The sequence below is a fragment of the Numenius arquata genome, chromosome 2 (genome assembly GCF_964106895.1).
Source record: "Numenius arquata chromosome 2, bNumArq3.hap1.1, whole genome shotgun sequence".
NCBI lineage: Eukaryota > Metazoa > Chordata > Aves > Charadriiformes > Scolopacidae > Numenius > Numenius arquata.
Genome location: NC_133577.1, coordinates 37,617,437 through 37,638,638, shown reverse-complemented (window position 1 = coordinate 37,638,638; position 21,202 = coordinate 37,617,437). Strand labels below are relative to the sequence as shown.

At 38.1% G+C, this 21,202-nt stretch overlaps 1 protein-coding gene across 1 annotated transcript in view; it reads left to right on the top strand.

The window, feature by feature from the left end:
• Positions 1 to 21,202, top strand: part of PRKCE (protein kinase C epsilon) — a 293,299-nt gene that overhangs the window by 88,883 nt on the left and 183,214 nt on the right. Inside the window, exon 2 of the mRNA XM_074144291.1 lies at positions 11,836 to 11,899. Within this exon, the coding sequence (XP_074000392.1) occupies positions 11,836 to 11,899 (64 nt within the window). The remainder of the gene's footprint in view (positions 1 to 11,835; positions 11,900 to 21,202) is intronic.

Here is a 21,202-nt window from a genome sequence, read left to right as displayed (position 1 = left end):
CTCATATGAATAACTTCATGTAATTGAAACTGCACATTTACCAGCAAAATGTTTATCTAATACAAGATTTTTTGAAATTACCTTTTCCTTTAGGAGACAATAAATGATCTTGCTACTTAGATATTGGACTGAGACTTGAAAGGTGCTTCCAGTTCCTAGTCTGTTATAGACATCCTTACTTAAAAACCCCAGTGTGGAAAGGGTGATGGACAGGGAAGTCGGGGGCCTCAGATACAGAAACGACATCATTCTGTGTGTCCTCTGTGTGTGTGCTCAGTATGGAAAAGGACTAACATATCCGCTCGGCAGCCACTTTCTGTAAATACTGCCTGCAGTCGTGTGTGTCACGTAGTGTGAAGGCAGAATGAAGTCTTTCATTCTTAAGTAAACAAAGATTTTTATTAAAAAAAAAAAAAAAAAAAAAGCAAAGACTGTTGCAAGTAACTTGTATTTTATTTTCTTAGTTCTGTTTTCTTCTTTCTTCTTTCAAATTTCTTTAAAACTTAACTTCTAGTATAACTTGAACAAAGTCTCTGAATTGATGCAATTCTTGGCAGGCTGTAAGTAGGAGAGCTATTTCCAGGAAGGATACTTTTGTTTAAATACTTGATGCCAATTCTGTTTTACTATTGTGATTTGTATATCATGCAACGCTTGTTTATTGTAATGTCAATGTTTGTTGTAAAGCTTCTCAGGTTACAGACACATATGTGAAAGGACATAGAGAATATTTGTGTAGAACATACTTTTTCCGTCCATCTTCATAACCCCCAAGAAGAATGTTTATTTCTAATTCTTGAAGCTTGTGTATTCATGCTTTCATCTTGGCGCTTGCTGAAGAATTTTTATTTTTGAACTAGGAAATAAAGATTTTTGGGTTATTTTTGGAGTCTCCTTCCCTTTCTGTAACCCAATTTAGATAATTCTATAAGGTGACTATTCCTTTTTTGCTTGTATTTCCAGTTTCTTTCCTCAAAAATAGAGGGGTATCTGTGGTGAACCTCAATGGAAAAGCAGGAGGCACATTTTTTAAAATGGGATTAAAGTTACTAAAAGTGATCAATTACAAGGATATTTAAACAGAGGCATCTTATTTTAAAAAATTACCAGCTTGCAATTTCCAGCAAAAATAACGCCTCTTAAGTTATCAGGGGTTTGGTGTCTTGATTTAAAAACTGCTTCAAACTTCTTTACTACTTTTAAAAAGCTTAGCCCTTATGTTAGGGGGTGAAAAGCACCCTGTCTTTTGATGTAGCAGGACAACTGAAATAGTAATGAGAAGCCTTCTAAGATTTAAGAATGAGGTTAAAAGAAGTAGAGTATGACTCTGTTTCCAAAATAAAATTTAGCATTTTTAGAGTAATTTTAGCATAGCTTTGTTCTTGAAATACTATTTTACTTCCTTTTGTTTGCTTGTGACAACTTCATGCCACTTCTGAGCCATATATATAATTTTTGTCTCTGTATGTTCCCATCATTGTCTCTCTTCCCTAGGTCCTTCTGTTCTTCTCATTCAGTTGTGTTTTTTAATTGAGGATATTTCTGTCCCTGTGTAATGTTATTTCATCAGGTTTCTTAAGTTCTGCCTACCTGAAATAGTGTTCTTTGTTTCTTGCCTGCTGGTAGCGCACAGAGCTACTTCTCTTTGGCACTAGAGCAGCTTGGCATCTGGGTACTTTGAGTTCAGCCCTGGGATGTTCTTCTATGGCCTTGGGTGCTAAGGTGAGACTTGAAACAAAAACTCAAGTCAGTCACTATGTATGATGAGTCGGTGGTGTTCAGCAGCGCTGGCAGGTTGATTGTCAGCTAAAATTTCACGAAGGGTACACTAAGGTAAACTGCAAAGTAAGACAGGGAATTTGCCATGTTAAAAGACGAGTTTTGCAGAGAAAGAGGAGCAGCTTGGTTGCTGGAGAATTTTCAGGCAAGTCTTAATAGCTTCTAGAGATGTTTCCTAAAATAAGATATTGTTCGTTTTCAAGAAACTTGGGGGAAAGAGGTTAGTAATTCATAGCCAGTTGCTGAGTTCAAAGACAGTTCTGGGCACACCTCCAGAGCTATCTTAATTGCATGTTCTGTAGTTTCAGCCACTTTGAGGGGGAGCGGGGGGAGGAAGGAATCTCATTCATATCTAAATCAAATTGGCAAAATAGAAGAGTAAGAATTTACCAATAGGAGTTTTTCTTCCCTCTGCTGATGAACTCTGGCTTGCAGCTGATGTCGGTGTCAAACATAACAAACTACTTAAAAGTTCCAGCGATTGTCATCGAAGTACAGTTTGTCCATTTGCAGCATATTGAATCAAGCTGTTTCCCTCGTAATGGAGGATTAATTTCTATCGTGATCGTGAATACAAATGGAAAGAACATTTAATGTGGTTGCCTTTTAGATAAGAAAAGCCTTTTGCCTTTCTTCCCAGGGAGCTGAACTGAACTCAAACTCATAAACAGTAGTTGTTGTTCTAATTTATTTTTTTTTTTAATTGGAACAAAACCTAGGCTAGATGTGAGTTTTATTCCTAACTGGAACAAAGCCAGCACAGCTTTACTTACAACTGAACCAAAGTGGATTCAGATCCCTGCTGCTTTCTTCTAACTGGCTAATTGATGATTGTAGCAGGACCTCTTTTGAAAGTTACTGAAAGGTGTTGCGCAGCAGTGTTTAAAGACTGAAAATGTGAGCCTCTTGCGATAAGGGTCTGAGATAAATGCTGAAGTGTCTGCCCAGTTTGTGCTGAGGTTTTGTGTGAGATGTATATATTTTCTAATAGTTGGTCTGGGAAAATCATCCCTCTGAGGCAGTCAAGATCTTTACGCAAACCAGGGTGTCATTGATATTTCTCACTTCTGTTTTAAAATACAGCTGGTTAGTAGGCAAGTTCCAGAAGCTTTCTTTTTTACAGAGGACTAGAATAGGATTAACAGATGAGAAACTGAAGGGCAGCTTCACATCATCTAAGTATCACCAGTTGCTAGCACTTATTTATATCCTGCCTTTGGAGATTATTTTACCTCATTTGGGAAGGATTTGACTTTATGCTGCCTCAGTCTTAGATCTTCCAGCTGTTAATCTCTCTGATTTTTTAGGTCTAAAAATCAGCACAGCTATTTCCTTTATTCTTGGTACAGTGATGCTATGTGGATGTTTCCTACTATACGCTGTCTTGAGTTTCCCAGAGTATACCTGGCAGAACGAGAGTGCAAGAAAGGAGCATTTTGACCATAAAGAGAAGAAAAATACCATATGCTTTAGAGGAAATAGGTAGTGTTGCTTTGACATCTTAATCTGTAAGACTTTGCACAGTAAGTCTTACTTAAGGACAGTAAGGAAATAAGGAAAAAATGTATGCAGTGCACCAAAACTGTTGTATATGACCAGGAAAAGTACCAGTCAATCCTAAGGTCCTCTGCTTATCCATGTACTTACTGTTATGCAGATACCTATTTTGTGATGATTGTCCAAAATGTTGCAGAGATGTCTACGCAGAAGAAATATTATTGCAATTTAGGAGAAACTCTAAATATCTGTGCAGTTAAATCATCACATATGAGTGATTCCTGAGACTGAACAAATGTGCCAACTATGAGTTTGGCTTATGCATATCACCAGGTGGTCATCTGAAATTGTACTGCAGTAAAATAATTTGACAGCATCAATCAGCTTTTAACATGTATTACCTAATACATGTTAATCTATTGTGTCTAATACATGTTAATCTAATCATGATGTGCTTGCAGTCCCGATTCTCTGTTCAACCTTTAATTCCTAGGTGTGTAGGTAACCCTCTCCCTTCTGGTTGCAGTTTTGTAGCACAACATTAAAAAATGTCAATAAGCCAAGACGATAAATGTGTTTTAAACATTTTGTTACAGCTAATTTTTTCCCTATGGTTTGGAGAGTGCCACTGCACTAGCGCATTAAAGAATAGATTTTGAAAAGCTTTGTGATGAAATTACAGGTCAGATCTTACCACATGATGCAATTCCTTTATTCTTAAATCAAATAACCATCTGCTTGGGAAAGTGATTGTGCTCTGAAGAGTTTCTTTTCTTTCTTGAAATACATTTAGCAGATGTTTCAAGTGAATGGCTTTATGCAGACTTTTGTTTTGTTGGGGTTTTTACTGTCCTTTCACTCAAGACATTGTTGATTATTGTTCAGCCAAACCCAGCTCTTATGCATTATACTTCATGTTATCTCTGGGTTTGTATAGGTCCTTTGTACTTTTATCTTCATTACTATTACTAAAATAATGCAACCTCCGTTTCTAGCATGGATACAGTTATAGTACAGTGAAAATATACTACGTAACTTTGGCTTATGTCCCTGCCTTCATAAGATTTAGTAATAGGAGACATTTACATCATCAGAATAACAGTGCTGGGTTAAATAAACCAACCAAACAGCACACGCACGTGCCTGAGACCCTCATACTGGTAAGAGTCTCCATTGACTGCTCAAGCACAGAATGCCCTGAATGGTTAGTCTAGGCAGCCTCGTCTCTCAAGGTTATTGACTTCTTTTTCCACTCATAAGAAATTTCTCTCTCGTTGATTTATTTCCCTCTCTCATGAATTCTGATTTTAAGTAATTGTAAGAAACTATAACCAGTTTGGGCATATAACTGTTAAACATCTTAATAATAGTTAATACTTCGTGCCATACATACTCTCACCACCTGAAGCTTTCAAGAAAGTGAAGATAATTTCTTCCTCCCTTCAGATCAGGGAGTCAGAAACTTGATTTCATGCAGTGACCCTTCTGTGGTCATGCTGCTTGATGCCTTCTGCAGCCATTTAGACTGCTCTGCTGTCTTGTTGCATGTAAATGTAGCCATCTGTCCAAGTTGACTTTCTGGACTCTACAAGAAAATGAACCATGAACACCTTAGTCCCAGTAGAGTGGTCCATAAAAGTTGTTCTTCCCTGTAAAACACAAAATGAGTATGTGACTTCTGAGTGTGCAGATGTGCATGCTTGTGCACAAACACACGTGCATTTGTGTGTCACCATGCATTCAAAAATGTTCCTCCACTGGTGCCTGGAATGCCTTAGGTGCAGTAGATCATGGACTATCAAAGTCGTATCACATGTCATTCAGGACACTGCAATTACATATTGGTATATGCTATATTAAGTAATGGAAGGATTTTTGTTTTAGAATTGATTTCTGAATACTGTGGTTATTTCAGCTGAATCTTGTTTTTCCCTGCTGCTTCTGTTCTGTATTATGTCTGTGCATGTGTCTGGCACTGGGAAGTGTTTGATCTTTTCTGTAGGTCATGCAAGATGTTTGATGTCTTTTTGTTGACTTTTGAGTATGAGTAAATAAATGATAGTGTCCCCTGTGGCCAAAATTTCTTAACTTTTATGTATATCATTGTGGTCAATTACAATGCGGCAAGCTGTGTTATGTTTCTCTGTAATTATAATAGTCAAATATGTAACGTTCGTAATGAAAGGCAGATTTGTGAACTTTGTGGTAGTGCACTGGCTCTGAAAGGGACCTGCTTTCTTTGGGCAGAAGAGCAAGAGGCTGTTGGGGATGGGGGGGAAGATGGAGGCAAACAGATTCTAGGGAAGTTTTCTCAACATGATTTCTGGGTAATTTCTTTAAAAGTCAAGTTTACCTCATGTAATTAACGATGTAACATGAGAAATCTGTTAATTTTCAGATAATATTATTAAATAAAATTTTCTCAGCTATTTTGCTGACCTTATGGAGCCTATTGCAAAGCTATCCATTTTAGGTGAGGTTGCTAGGGATTCACGTGTGAATGCTGGGGGAAGTTTGCAAATTCAATCTTACTCTAGTTGCCGTTTTGGTCAAGCGTTTGCTTCTGTTCCAGTAATGATGGTTGTGTTTTTTAAAGTTTTTAAATTACTTGGACTGCAGTCAAATAGACTATATTGAAAAGTGTCACTATTAGTGTTTTGTTTTCAATTAAGTAAGTTAAAATAGGTACTCTACTATTTAAATTGAAGCAGAAAAATCTTTTGGGTAAAGAACAAAAGACCAGCACAGACTCTGTCTCCAGTCGTTCTCTATTAGATTACAACTGTTCTGATTTTCCTATGGATTTTCATGGAAATAATATTTTATCAAAATCAGAGAAGTAAATGCCCCTCAAAACGGCAGATCTAACACACACACACACACACACCCAGCCTTTGAAGATATCAGTTCTTTAAACACACAATCCCTTCCCTCTTCTTTTCAGAGAAGCTATGTGTTCAAAGAGAAACTTTCTGTTATGCTGTGCTCCATAAGGGTTAATACATACTGACTTCTCAAGTCCTACATGACTCAAATAACCATCTGCAGTGACAGATCATGTGCTTGGAGGTTTATGCTTTAAGCTATCCAAGTATCAGATAATCCTAGAACATCACAACAAGAGGTGCAAAGCAGGATTTATGGTTTAATACTATCTGTTTCTATTGCTTATACAGTCCGTTTAGGTTTAATACTGATGCCAAAATCCTAAATAGCTTTGTGGTTGAAGAGGTTTCACTGTATTTCACATACGTCTCACTGAGGAACATCAGAGTAAAACTTACTCAACCTTTTTGTGGTTAGGATGTTCAGTTATGGAAAATGCATTTGTCTAGTCATTGCTTATTTCAGATCTGAGATCTATGTCAATGACTATACTTAAATTTCTGTCAAGAGACAAGCTGGCGTTTAAATGAGTACAGTGCACCTAATCTTAGGTGACATTCTTGTATTGGAACGTAGGTGGCTGATGGACTCTGTTATGATCAAATGAAAACCCATGGTAATGGGGCACTGAGCCACTGAAGATAGTGGTTAATCATTTGCTTACAGCAGGTCTTAGTTTGCTCCGTTGGGCATGTAAAAATCTCTGTGCTGGTGCTATCAGCTAGAATGAAAAAAGCACCCCCAAATCTTGATGGAATGATTCAGACTGTACAGTGGTTAAGAAAGTAAAATCTTCTTTGTATTCAAATATGAAGTATTGGTGCAACTGAAATAATTGCATAGCATATTCTAATCTTCCTCATCCTTATAGGATTAGAGAGAGTGTGTGGTTTCCTTAGCAAAATCATAGTCCAAGAGAATCCTGTCTGAGTTTTGTATTTTTGAGGTTGGGAATCATGTCTTGCACCTGGGAGGAGGAAAATGGTGAGCTTCTAGATGAACTTAGGACTTAGTTTTCTAGAAGAGTGCTTAGCTTGCGAAAAGCAAACCGTGAGGAAAAACTGAACTATTTTCACAATCTTCTGCATAGTTTGATTGAATTTTACATTACTGCAGCATTGCCCAAGAATTGTGATGCTTTGGAAGTGGTGCAGAGAAATATTTAAGCAACTTTTTGTTTTATATTGTTTTTACTGATGAGTATTAACTGAATGGAAAAGAAAGGAAATTGCCTCCTAGATGTACCCATTAAAGTTGTTTTTTTAAAAAAAAATATATATATATTTGGATGTGTCTGATATTGCAGGAACACAGGATGTGTATAGCTTGACAAAGTGGAGCTTAACTGAGGAATAGGAGAAATGGTCCAGTGGGCAGTCTGGGCTCCAGAGACCAGAGTTCAGCTCTTGTTTAACTGTCCTTCTTATATGACTTTCTGGCAAGTCATTTAGTCTAGCTTGTGCCTTTGGGAGTATCTCATTTTACAGATGGGGAACTGTCTCAGAAGGGTGTTGAAAATAAAATCCATTAATGACTGTGAAACTATATAAATGCCTTCAATATGCTGAAACTTGGCCATGGTTTCAACACGGGTTTTTTCCTCTGAAAGTATGTCTGGTTTTATGGATGGTTGCCTTTTGTTCCCTGAAATGGGCTACTAATATGCTTTATTCATGCCTGGAGTTTTTCAAGATCTATGCTGCTTTCCAACAATCACTGTACTTGTCTCAATATGCTGCCACATAAGGATTATTTTAGCAATATAGAAGTTGTTTAAAGTGCCTTTACAATTAATCTTACTTGCACCTACTAAAACTCTGTATTTTAGCAAAAGTTGCAGCAATAGCATGGGCCAGTAACAGGATAAAACGCTTTGGTGGTCAAACGTTTTGCTGAATGATCATTGTTACATCTTTTGTTGCATGTGGAGAATGTGGCGTGTATGTGTGCGAGGCATATATTTTGCAGTGTGTCTTGCTGCACAGATGAGTGTGTCTTGCTTACAGCAAAGCTGCTCTTTTTTCAACTCCTTTGTGCCATTACTGGTTTGCATCTTGCCTTGTTCCCTATTGTCCTTTTGAACAGTCATGTCGTCTTGTATTGTCTTTCTGCATGTATAAATGCTTGGCTACATTCAGACAGAAGTATTTTTAGTCAAAGAGAAGGGTCAGAATCAGAACTACTGTGATCATTTTATTTCCTTTGCATTCAAGGATGTCTGTTATATTCAGCTGAATTTAGCCAGTCATTCTCTTTCTGGTTACATATGTCTGAGGGCATTTCACATGTGATAACTTTCAGGGCATTTGGTGAAAAATTCATGGTAACTTCAGATTGTGCTGTATGCATCTTTTGTTACTTACTTATAAAATGACATTGCATAGTTTCCACCTTCTTTTAAGTGTAGTTTAATGTGCAGATTGAAAGAAAAGGAATGTAGTTTATATTCTAGTAATCTGACTGTTTTGGAGGTATTTATACCGTTATATTTCTAGGCATTAAATCAGAAATATATTATGCAAAATTAGAATAGAGTCAGTCCTTTTTGTTCCATACTTGCTATGCTACATGAAAGACCTGAGATCAAAAGAAGGATTCCTATCAGTTTAGGTGCTTTCTCGGCCATGTTCTTTTTATATGTAAGGTCAGCTGAGGCAGCTGAGCTACTGGCTTCTGGCAAAAGTACTGATTCATGTCACTGATGAGACTGTTAACATATGTACTTGCTGAAATGTGGGTATTCTATAAATCTAAAAATAAGACTATGTCCATTTCATTCTCATTGGTATTAGAACATTCTAAGACTGAAACATACTTTATTTGTAAAAGAGACTCCCTTTTATAAATACTTCATTCTGCTTAGAGCATCAGCAAAAATTCTGAATCAAAAGCAGTGAGCAGCATTTCTAATAAATTGTATATGAAAATAGTCCACTTGATGGGTAATGGAAACTTGGGGTCAGTGCTCCAGTCTTTTTCCTGAGTTGCTTCCAATACTGCTTGTACTTAAATGGGCAGAACAGAGATTTTGTGATGGTGGTCGCCAACTCCTCCAGGTGCCTGACTCTTCTACAGGGATGGTGCTGGGGTTTTGTGTCTGTGTCTGCACAGTGGGATTTTAAAGTATTTTACTGGAAGCTTAACCAAACAGAATATAGTGCTGATACAAACAGAGCATTAGACATGCCTGTCTTTGATACAGCCATCTGTTGAGTGCTGTAGCAGTTTTTCAAAAGCCTCCCTCAGCATAGACATCAAAGTCTATTCATGCACCTGTGCCTCTGATCTTCTAATATTTTTCTTTATTTAAAAACTGAAAAGGGAGAGGAGCAATATTTCAAGATCTGTAGCTTTATTTAAAAACAAGAAAAACCCAAAAAACTCCCCCACAAAACTCATGCTGCCAGTTCAGAAATTGTTAAAAATGTCTTTAGTTAATATTCAACACTTTATTTATGGAAAAACGCTCAACCACGCTTTCATTTTCCTCTCCTCTGAGTAACCCCTGGCCTTGCTAACACCTATTTCCTGCCTCGTCTATTTACAATACAGCTGCTGAGATCATTTTCTTGATCTGTTGGTCCGATGACATCAGCCGGACCTGTGAACTCCTCTACTGGCTTGCTCTTGAATGGCACAGAAGTGTTTTTGTGAGAAGCTGGTTCATGGAGGGAGGAGCTTGTGTCACCCTGATGCATTCAGCAGCTGTGGCCCAAAAGAGGGAAACAGCAGAGGTGACCTTCTTGTAAAGGTCCTCTCAGGTGATGAGAGAAACCTGGAGACAGAAAAGGTGGCTCCATGGAGCTGCCTGCTGAATGCAGACAGGCAAAACCTGGCATTGCGCAGACATGTTAGTGTCTCCTTCCTTTCCTCATTTACTTGCTAATTTGCAAAGACCAACAGATTGGTCTCCCGAGTTATTAGTGTGAAGTGGTGATCTCATGATTATAATCTTAATGGCGTAGTACCATACCCTGATGTTGCTGGTGACTTAGGAAGCAGCTCAGTGTTTGCTGACATTGGCAAAGCAAGGTCCCCTTTTCCCGTGTTGGGGCAGAGCAGCTTGGCACAGGAGGAGGAGGAGGGCTATGGTCGGGTGGGAGGGGAGGTGGCCTTTTCCCATCCAGAAGCCCCGTGTGCAGTTGCCTGGGCTCAGCAGAGGTGTCAGGAATGTTCTGGGGTTGCTGCCCATGGAGATCAGGACTTGGTTGGCCTCCAGTGATGAGGCAGGCTCCCTTCTTGCCCCATGTCCGGTCAGTCTGGCCCCAAGAAGGGCCCATAGTCCTGCTGCTTTTTCACCTGGGGGCTTTTGGGGGCATGTCTCCTTCTCCTGTTTTCTCACCTGTCCTGTGTACCCCGGTTTGATACATGGCAGGCCTCATCTCATCAAGCTCCCTGTGCGTGTTGGGGTCCAGAGGGCACCAACAGTCCCTGCCCGGCCCCAGGGGCTCTCCTACTCTGCCCACGGCCCAGGACCTCCTGTCAGCCCCTGCCCCAGTGAGGCCGCCGCAGGGATGGTCTCCAGCTCCCTGCATCCCTGCCCTAGGCCCTGCTGAGCCGGGCCCACCCGCAGGCCCACAGCCCGGCCTAAGCCTGGGCCTGGCCCACCGCCATCCTCAGGGAGGTGCCTAATGCCCAGAGCTGGGCCTGCCCCGGTGCCCCCCTGGCTGCCCACTCCTGGCACACAGGACAGGCCTCGGCAGACAAGGCCACTTGAGGCTTCCTGGCAGTGGGCATGCAATTTTATCTGTGTGCTTTACTTTCTAAAATAGAATGAAAATGTAGTATTAATGTACACCATGTCACTTCACTCCTTCACTCAGTCTCTGAAATTGTGTGACAAGTAAGAGCTATTGATTACATAGTGTTCTAGTTACAGTTTAATTTTTGAGAGATAGGTGGCTGTCTGCAATGTGTGGGGCACCATTTGTAATGATTTGTAATGAGTTCTTCATTGTGGTGCCCAAGTGTCCAGGAACTTATTCCCACAGCCTGTGAAATTTTGAAATACAGCAGGTTGACACTGAACACCTGTATTTCATGCTGAGTGAAAGTCATCTCCACAAGAGCAAAGAATCCTTAAAATCTACCAGAATGGTGCAGAAACAAACAGATTTTTATTTCAGAAAAAGACAATAAAGCATGTATTTCTTCCTCCCTGTGGGAACACAAAGGGCGTATTATAAACACGTGTTAAACGTCCGTATAAGCTGTGTGTGTTCATTTCCCCCATTCTGTGACCAGAGCTGATCTGTCTTGCTGGGATCTAAATAGATCACAGTGTTGTTTTTCACATTTGCGTAGCTGGGGTCAGTATAAATTAAGAAAGTTATTTGATACTACCACTTTTTAACTTTCTTCCTTGTCTCCTTGGAAATATTGGTACAAATGTATGGCAGAACACTGCTTTAAATATTTGATTTGTAAAATTCACTAGGTTCAAGCTTTCCAAGTGCTAAGGGCACACACCTCGTTTTTGAAGGTGCAACACAACAAGGTACTCGACACCTATTTGCAAAAGGAGGCTCTGTTGGTAGTGAACTGTAGACCTGCCATTGTGTCCTGCCTACATGTTGGCTTCACAAGTTTTGGAAACTTTTTGTTTCCTGCATGTGCAGTCACTTGCTTTGGGAGCTGTTGTAAGTTTTCTTCTAATTCTCTTCTCAATTGCAGATTGACTTGGAGCCAGAAGGCAGAGTGTATGTCATCATAGACCTTTCAGGATCGTCAGGTGAAGGTAGGGACTTTCGATATTATTTTTTTTTCGTGAATGGAATTTTCTAAGGGTCTTTGGAACGAAAGTATTAGAGGAGCTGCTTTACCAATATCCTCTTAAATCTGTATGAGCTCAAGTTAAAGTGAACATATTTTGATTTATCTGCCTGTGAGTCAATGAGCTGTTGCAGTTCATCTTACCCTGTTAATCACTGATGGTAACAATATCAGCTAAAAGGACAGTAATGAAATGAGTTTTATTAAACTAACTATTTACTAAACTAACTATTAAAAAATAGTTTAATAGTATTAATTTCTAGAAGAAACTTCGAAATTCTTATTTTTTGGAAGAAGGCTAACCATTACGTAGGTAGAAGTCATAAGGAACTAAAGGTTTTGGGGGGAGGAGTTTATTTTATTTTTAAATTATTCTAATATTTGGTATTTTTCTGCTAAACATTTTATTTTTCAAGTAAAGTAATGACCAAAACATTGCAATGGTAAGAGGTGCTTTCATTTTTATGGCACAGCATGTCATAAAATGTTGGGGGAAAAAACCCAGAACGAGAATGGAAGAGAAATACTAAATTCTTAAGATATTTTTCTGTTGTTAAGTGGGAACAGAGTCAGGTGGTATATAGTGGGAATAAGAGAATTTATGAACAAGCAAATCTGTGTAACTTAGTCATGCTGTTGATGACAGCCTGACCTGCTGAAATGGCCTTGATGGCTGGTTTGGGTTTGATTATTTTAAATGATGTCCACAGATCAGCTTTCCCCAGTAGTTCATTGAGCTCAGCTAAGCAAGGTTATCGTTGGTTCACAGTACATAAAAAAGATTCACATAAACCCTGACAGGAGCTGAAACAGAAAATGCTACAAAATGAAATTATTTTGCCTGGCACAGTTGAGAAACAGCGGAAGAATGCGTTTATATTACTGTTCTTCATAATGAATTGCTGTGCTCTGACCAATTACTAACAGTAGCTTGCAAAAACACATATTCTCTAAGTCCTGAATTTTAAAAATAAAGCAAACTATTATTTAAACTTCATCTTATAGCCACGTTTTGTATCCACATAAGATATGTTCTACCTTTTTTTCTTCCTGCGTATTGAAGAAAATACCAGTTTAGTAGTAGTTTCCACATATCTTGCCAATTGGCATGCCAATGGTGGAACTAACGCGGTTAAAGGCATTGGTGTCGTTCTGTCATAGGGCAGGAAGATGTTCTTTCAACATTTCACTGATAGTTAATTGGTACCCAGATGAGCATAGTGTTACTGTTCCATCACAAGATGCATTCACATGTGTCGAGCTGTCAAAGAACAGGAAGAATGGTGTTATTTAGTTCTTCAAAAGTTCTTTAAAACCATATAGCCTTTTATACAGGAAAAGAAAAAAAAAAAGCAATGGTAATGTCTCATATTATGTGGTGCGTTACCCTGTGACACTTGCAAGGTGCTTGGAAAGAAATTTGCAGAGCTAGAATTTGTGTTACTACATTATGGTTGAAGGGGAGCACTCAAATGGAAACAGGTCACTGAGGGAGAACAGTTTATGAAATACTGTCTTATGGGAAGCCCTTGGGAAGACCAAGAGGCTTTAGTTAGGGTGAGTTTGGCAGAACCCTGGAGAAGTTGGTGTGCTTACAAAATGCAGTTGAACTATATAGTTTCAGAGCTTTCCGGTACAATTAAATAACCGTGGAAAAGTGTTGTGGAAAAGTATTGCAATATTCTCTAGGAAAGTTAGGGTTTTCCTCACAAGGGAAATTGGACAAGGTTTGTATAATAGTTCATAAACAGTTTTTGTACTGTTTTGTTAGCGATGTTATGAAACCCTATTTTTAGAGTGCTTTATTAGGGCTGAGGTCTAGCAAATTTTGGATGAGTCGCCTCTCACTTCAGCTATCTTAGTGAAGCACCTAGTTTAACATAACAATTGTACGCATCCTTCTGTAGTGAAAAGACACACTTAACCTACACAGAAACTAACTTAGGCATTTTTGAAACACATAGACTGTTTCATTTGATCTATATATATGCATATATATATATGTATGTAAATAGAATACATCTGATATGTATTTTATGCATTTCAGTAGGGCAGTTCACTGTAGTTGACTTGTATTCATTGACTATGAAAGGAACGTAAGATTAAGGTTGGTGAGTTGAGGTGATTGCTACTCTTGACCTAATTTCTTAACCAGGAGCTTGTTTTTGAACTCCAGTCTTCATTGTGAATAGCAACAGAGTACGTAGCATTCTTTTCATGCTGCACAAATGAGTATCACTATTTCACCTCAGATTCTGGAGGGGGAAAAAAATTTGCAATTTGTGAAAATAAAAATACCTGTAGCAACAATTTTAGCTGGAGGAAGCAATCATGTTGCATGTTTCCCAGTTAGCAGTATTTTAAAAAAGATAGGCAATAAAAAAAAAATTCAGCCATTGAGTTGTAGTATATACTTGCCAAGCAGTATTGTCTTGTAATTCTGTGTGCTGAAAATTGGACTTGTTTATTCTATGTGATATATGCAGGTTTCTAATTATCAGCGATGAGTAATGTAATGTCAGTTATTTGGCACTTCTAAAAGGTTTTTTTAAGATAGGTACCCAAATTTTATTTTGGTATAATTGAGCTAAGATTAGTTGAATTCATGAATTTGGGCAGAGAGCTTTGTCCTCTATTAAATTGCGTCTAAGATGCAAAAGTCCTAATTTTGCAAGTGAGCCCTTATGTGAATAAATTGCTATATAAATTCAAAGTTTACATCTAAAACCCTAAGTGGTGGATAAAGAGGAAACACTGTCATTAGTAGTACATTCTCAATACTTTTAGTGAGCTTTTATGTAATATAGATTCTAAGATGTTACCATATACCTCTTAAAATTCAATTGTCCCTTAGTCTCAACTGCCAGATTGCTTATCCCTCTGCACTATTTGCACTTGCATGGCAAAACAATGAAAACAGTTCTTTGTTATAAGCTGACTTCCTCAACAAAAGTACACAATTTCTCTTCCTTCTTCTCCCTCCTCCAAACTGAATCATTCATGGACTTTCATTGCTTGGGTGTCTTTCATGTACAGAACAGATTGAAATATGGCAGATTACAAAGGGAGGTAAAGAGCCTCTCCCTGTCCCGTTGAGACAGACTTCTTGGGAGCCACCCTTAGATATCAATATCAGCATCTGGCATGTATTTTTATGTGGAACTGTAGAAAGAAGGGTTGAGTTGCTGGCTTTGCTATTTGCAATTTTTTTCCCATTCTAAATATGAGCTACAAATCCACAGGAGATTATAGAGCTGTGCCAGCTTCTCTGACACTTCCTATATTGTGACATTTCCTTCAGAAGCTGCCTGAAGGAGAAGCTCTACTTCTCCAGTAGAAACTGTGCACTTGTGAGGGGGTAGCCTGGAAAGCCCAAGGCTTTAGACTGGGATATCCACTGGTATCTTGCGGCACTGCCTGTTCTCAGAGTATATTGTTCAAATCTTCAAGGTATTTGGATTTGTTCTGAAAACATTATTTTCTAGAACTTGCTCCCATTCAATTCTGATCTTTGAAACAGAAAAAGATTGGAAAACAGAAAAGCTAAAGTCTGAGAAGTGGAAACCAAACTACATAAAAAGCCCTTACAAGTACAACAAACCTAACAGGAACATTTTTATCATCACCTTTTTTTACACTAATCCTGTTTTGGACCCTGCTTATAGCTTCTGAATGCTTGCTCTGCACTGAGAGGGAGGGTGAGTAGCTATTTATTTTAGCAATCTTTTGTAAATTCTGTAGTAGGAACTGTCTGGCCCACATACTGAAAAGAAAATGCTAAATGAACTGTTTATCATGCAGAAGGTGATGTCCTCAAAACTTAGGATTTAAATTTTTTCTGCTAAAATTTCGACATTCCCATATTGTACTTTCAAAACCAGTTCTGGAAAATACTTTAGCATGCTTTGCTGGTGTGGACATAGAAGAGGGAGAGAAAAGAGCTCTTAAAATAAGTTTTTTTAATTCTCCATTTTAAACTATGTAACCCATATTTCCGTAACACCTGTGATTCAGGTCTTTGTACTCTATGCTGAAATTGATCTGCAGGGTTATTTACCTTCTGTAGATTTACTTTATTTAAAATGGGTCTGTGCCTTCAGTGTACATATGTATTTGTGTTTCCCGTGGATGGAAACAGCTGTGTCAGTGGAAACTTCCCAAATGTAGATACACGCTAAGGTATCCATTCACAGGCTAAACTAACAGCAATGGTTAATCAGTAAAGTTCCAGTTATGAAAATATTTGTTTATAATGTTAATACTTTTATTGGATTTTTTTAAGTGGTGACAAATAACAACTGCCCACTCAAAACTTTAAGGGATATTTTAAAAACAAATCCCTTTGGTCAAATAAACAAATGGAGCTGCTGTGGGTCTCACAGCATCCAGCAGTATTAGTTGGAATTTTTTGCTTAATTTCATTGAGCCATGTACTGTGTTATATGTAAGCACATAGGATCTTTAAGTAGAAGCATTTCTGATAACTTCCTTTTGGGAGACCAGATCAAAATATGGGTGGTGGTTGTTGTTGTTACTTTGCCAGAATATTTTGTCAGACTTGCAAAGCATGTAATCAGTCAATTCTGCTATTAACCAAACATCTGGTGACTTCTCTTTATATATGCAATTATAAGAAAAACAAAGTTGATAGCAGACCAGTGTTTGTAAGACGTAATTAGCTTGGGAAAGATCTATTATATTAATTCTCTGGTACTTTGCAAACTGGATCTAATGATTGCACAGGTTTTTAGTCTTCAACGTCTGCCAGGGCTATGGAGAAGGGTGTGTCTGTTTATCAGTCTCTCAATGAACAGGGGACTCTATAAGACACGCTGCTTATTAATTTCTTCAGTGCTGCTTGTTGTCCGAGGTCATATTGATTTTCTATATTAATTCAGTGCTGTTGTAGTGTATGCATTATTTCTAGGCCGAAGTGCACTCATTGACTGTTTTATTGACATGCTATTGCAGTGTTTTTTCATCTATGTTAGTGCTTATAGAGTTTTGTGAGTGAAGTTTTTTGAATTATTTCAGAAATACTAAAGAGCTCCAGTGTAGATGATAAAGATCCAAATGCAGGTTGAAAGTTTAAAACATAACTAATATGATGACACAGTGATTCAATTTATAAACTGGAATAACAGATGGCCATCAAGTGGGTAAGAGAGGTAAATTGCCTGAAGAATGATTAAAAAAATTTTCAACAAAGTCAGTTTTATATAGGCTGAAAGACAGATGCTGCTATATTTAAAAGCTTGGGACCTCCCTGCTGCATTTGTCATTGTAGATTTCTCCTTTCTTTGGAATTATTGGTTTATGTGTGACACAAATGTATACAGTTACTTATGGTAGCTTTCTACCAACTTAGAAATTAAGTTACCATTTGCAATATGTCGGTATCGAATCAACTGTAGAATGACTTCAGAATGACCTTGATGAGTTAGGTTTTTTCCTTAACTGTATTTATTATAGGTAGCATGTAATACAAATTCAAGAACTATTCAAAACTCTTTTTCTATGTACTATGTCTAATTAATTGAAATGATTATTTATCATTGTTAGATGTCCCAATTCGCATTATGCACTTCCCTTTCTATATAATTACAGATTCCCCATTTTAGAGTGGGCAGTTGAATTGCAGAGAAACACCACAGCTCATGCTGCAGAAAGCAGCCTGTTGGAAATTCTTGGTTATGTGTACAAGTTATGTAGTCACGAAGGACTACATCTTCTAATACGTTCACCTGCAGATTCATCTGCTCGTAAGATACTAAAGTTTCACAGGATGAGGAACTTAAGGTGTCGATAAAGCCTGTTGGCTGAAGTCATGGCAGTATTTCGTGAATGCAAAGTATTTTGTTTAGGTTGATTATTTGACATTTTGCATTGAAATATCCAACAAAGAAGTCTTTAGACTTCTGACTACATCAGGTTTTGTATTTAACATTTAAGTCAAAATACACAAGTTTAGAAGAGGTTTCCTAACTCTTCCTGGCTCATTTACTAAAAGGCTCTCAGTTTTGTAAATACATTTATTGCTGATTGGCGTATGTTATGGCAGAAGTTCTGCAGGAAAAAGGAAAATAGTAGAAGCAGAGTATGCTTTTTAATGCCATTTTTGTGTCTCATACTTGATAAATCTATAACATAGATACAGCTTGTTAATCAGAATATCCACAGGATTTATTCCAGGCATCTAAATTCAGTAGAATCAATACAGCAAGAAAAATTGTATTTCTGTTCCATGTTGTAGCATCCTTTTGTAAATATCTGTTAGTAGAAAATTCCCTAGGGGTTGAAAACTGTCTCTACAATTCCTAATGTATCCATTTGTCAGAGCTTTTGTTCCCTTGTCTATTTTGTAGTTGTTGTTGCCATCATCATTAATTATGCTTCTTATGCTATAAGGGCCCAGAAAATGGGATCTGGTTGTGCTAAGTACTGTCTGAACAGCAAACAGCACAAGATACTTACCCAGAAATCTCAAAGGCTAAATGACATGCATCCAGGAGCTAGTTGTCTTGGTTGTTTCAGGAATTTGTGTTAGTGAAGTGTGGTGTTTTCTTTCACTGATATCTTCTGTTGCAAACACAACTTTGACAGGTTGGTGGACAGGGAGGTGTTATCTCTGTTTGTTACCATCTTGGGACATTTGTGGTGCTGTTGAAAGATTCATGAGGCAGGCCATGAAATAGTTTCTGGTAGCCATCAGCTGCTGGTCTTGATGTGTTGAACAGGCTGTGAAACACTTGTGTTTGTTCAGAATCTCTAGTATATAGGTAGGTAGACAGACCTCAGCTGAATATTCTTCCACTAGGTGGAGAGCAGCTCACCTCTTTCTAGAAATATTTCTCAGTTTTTTAGGGGGTATAAATTGTTCTCTATTCGCATCGATACATTTCTTCCATCAGGATGTATCTCTAGCCTACCTTATGCTACTGCCAGTAGGAATAGCACTCTCTCTAAAAGAAAGTTTTGAGTTGGTCACCAGCTTTTCATTGCAAATAACTACATTTTAAGACTTTAACACAGAAGTCAACCTTCTTTATTGTATTAGTTTTGTCTGTGCTGGCTTAGCCTCTTGTTTACAAAGGTTACCTCTTTTCTAGATTTTGTTTGTTTTATTAAATGAAGATGGAGAACCTATTATATAATAACCCATGTGCTTATGGTAAACACATGGAAAAGAAGAATTAGAGAGTCCCCTAATAGCTTTCACTGCAGTGACCTTCTTATCTCTTATTTTGCAACCCAAAATTTGATTGATTTGATTCAACACACACACATCCTTACCTTCTTCTGTATTTTAATGTCTGAGAGGAAACTGATGTGTTGGAAGTGGCTTAGGAAGAGCCATATAGATAGAGTCTGGGGAGAGGCAAAAATGGTGTGAGAATGTGCTGCCCTTAGAGGGGGCCCCAACAAGCCTCTGCAGCTTCTCCAGAGCTGTAGGTGGAGCAGAAAGGATCTGCATGAATGGATCTGTTGTGGCACTGGGGCAGGCAGCCTTCCAGGGATAAAATGTAAAGTATCTGTGAAGTAAGGATGCTCCTTGATGCCTGGGAAGCTGTTTACCAAGATTCAGTAAGTGACATGAACATTATATTTTTAGACTCAAGGCTGAGCCTTTTTCTGAGAGGTAAAGTAATCTGAAAGTACCCGAACAGGACAGTGCTGAACTGTCAGAGCTAACTAGGTGTTTTCTGTCTTCAGTCACTTGGCTCAGGTAGGTTTATGAGTTAGAACTCTTTCACAAGTGCAGCTCCTCCTGAAAGTTCTCAAGAATATTGTGTGCTATGGGAGATAGGGTTTGAAGGGTCCATATTGTATAGCTTTTCTCCCTTCCCAGTGTAAAGTAAAATATCCAGTCAGAGAAACCAGGTACACGTTTGTTGCTCTGCTCTGTTCAGTCTCAGTAGGGAGGACTCTGCTGCTTCTAAAGTCCTAATCTTACCTTTTTATTCATAGCTTGGGTAAAGGTAGGATACTACACTAGTTTTAAATTTTTCCTTCTGTAGGCTTCCTTGCTTTAACAGAACAACAGCAAGCAGTAGTTTGTGAGCCAACTACAAATGTAACCAGAGTCTTTGTTTTCAAAGCTTATTATGCAGGGTATCAACTGAGAGCTTATTTCCTCTGAAGCTTTGTTTCTATGTAGGTAGGGTTTGGGGGATTATTTTTTTCCCCATTCAGCTTTTCACTTCTTCAGTACCAAAAGATCAGCAGTCATTCAAACCACAAGTGAGGAAAAAAGGTAAAATCAAAGAAATAAATAAAACTTAAACTGATTTGCAAAGTTTTCTCCTTCTGCTATATCTTCATTTTCTCCTCTTGAGAGGGATAATTCAAAACTATTACTAATATGTCTTTTCTCTTGGGGCTTATTTTGTTTAATGTTAAAATACCTCTGTGCTGAAGTAAGGATGCTTATTACAAAAATGAATCTAGGTTTCTTTCTTTCTCTTCTTGGAACTATTAATTTATTTTATGAGTGTGTTTGTAACTGGAAGAAATCTTTGCCCATCCAGATCTTGAGTTTCTAGTTTGTTTATATAAAAAACCAACCAACCAAACCAACCAACCAACCAACCAAAAAAAACCCAACAGCCCAAGCATTGCACTTATACTAATATAGAAACTTGGAAGCTCAGCCAGACAACTTTTTTCTATCTCAAATGACCATCTTTAAATAAATCACTTCTTTTCCCAAATTTGTTAGAATAAGTTAATGTCAGTAGATATCTGTAATTCATCTGACTCTGGTGCTTATTTACTTGGTGTGGTAGGTGCTGTGTTTCTCCTGAGACAAAAGTTCGCCTGTTGGTAGCCTGGCATCTGAAAGCAGGTTTCTGTATGTTGTTACCTGAATGATAATAACTGGAACGCCTGAGAGGAGGAGCTGTGAAATAATAGTGTGACAATCTACATTAAGTTCTTTGCCCTTAAAAGTTAACACTGACTTCAGTAATGGCACAGGCATTTGGTTGGGAAAATGAACCTTGCAGGCGAACTGTCCAAGCCCCAAATTCTTTTTAAAGTTATCAGTGCAAACACAAATCAGCACTTGGTGACAATTAGGTCTGTTGGTGCATGATCCTTTTAAACTGCACTGCTCAGTGAAGAGCTTCTCCAAATGATGCTTATGTAATTTTGACTTTGTGTGGCAAATGCCTTCGTAACGAACATGTCTCTGTGGATTTATAGCCATCCCTTGGATTGTATCCAGTTAGCTGATGGAACATCTGGTAAGCATTGTGTGTTTGTAATA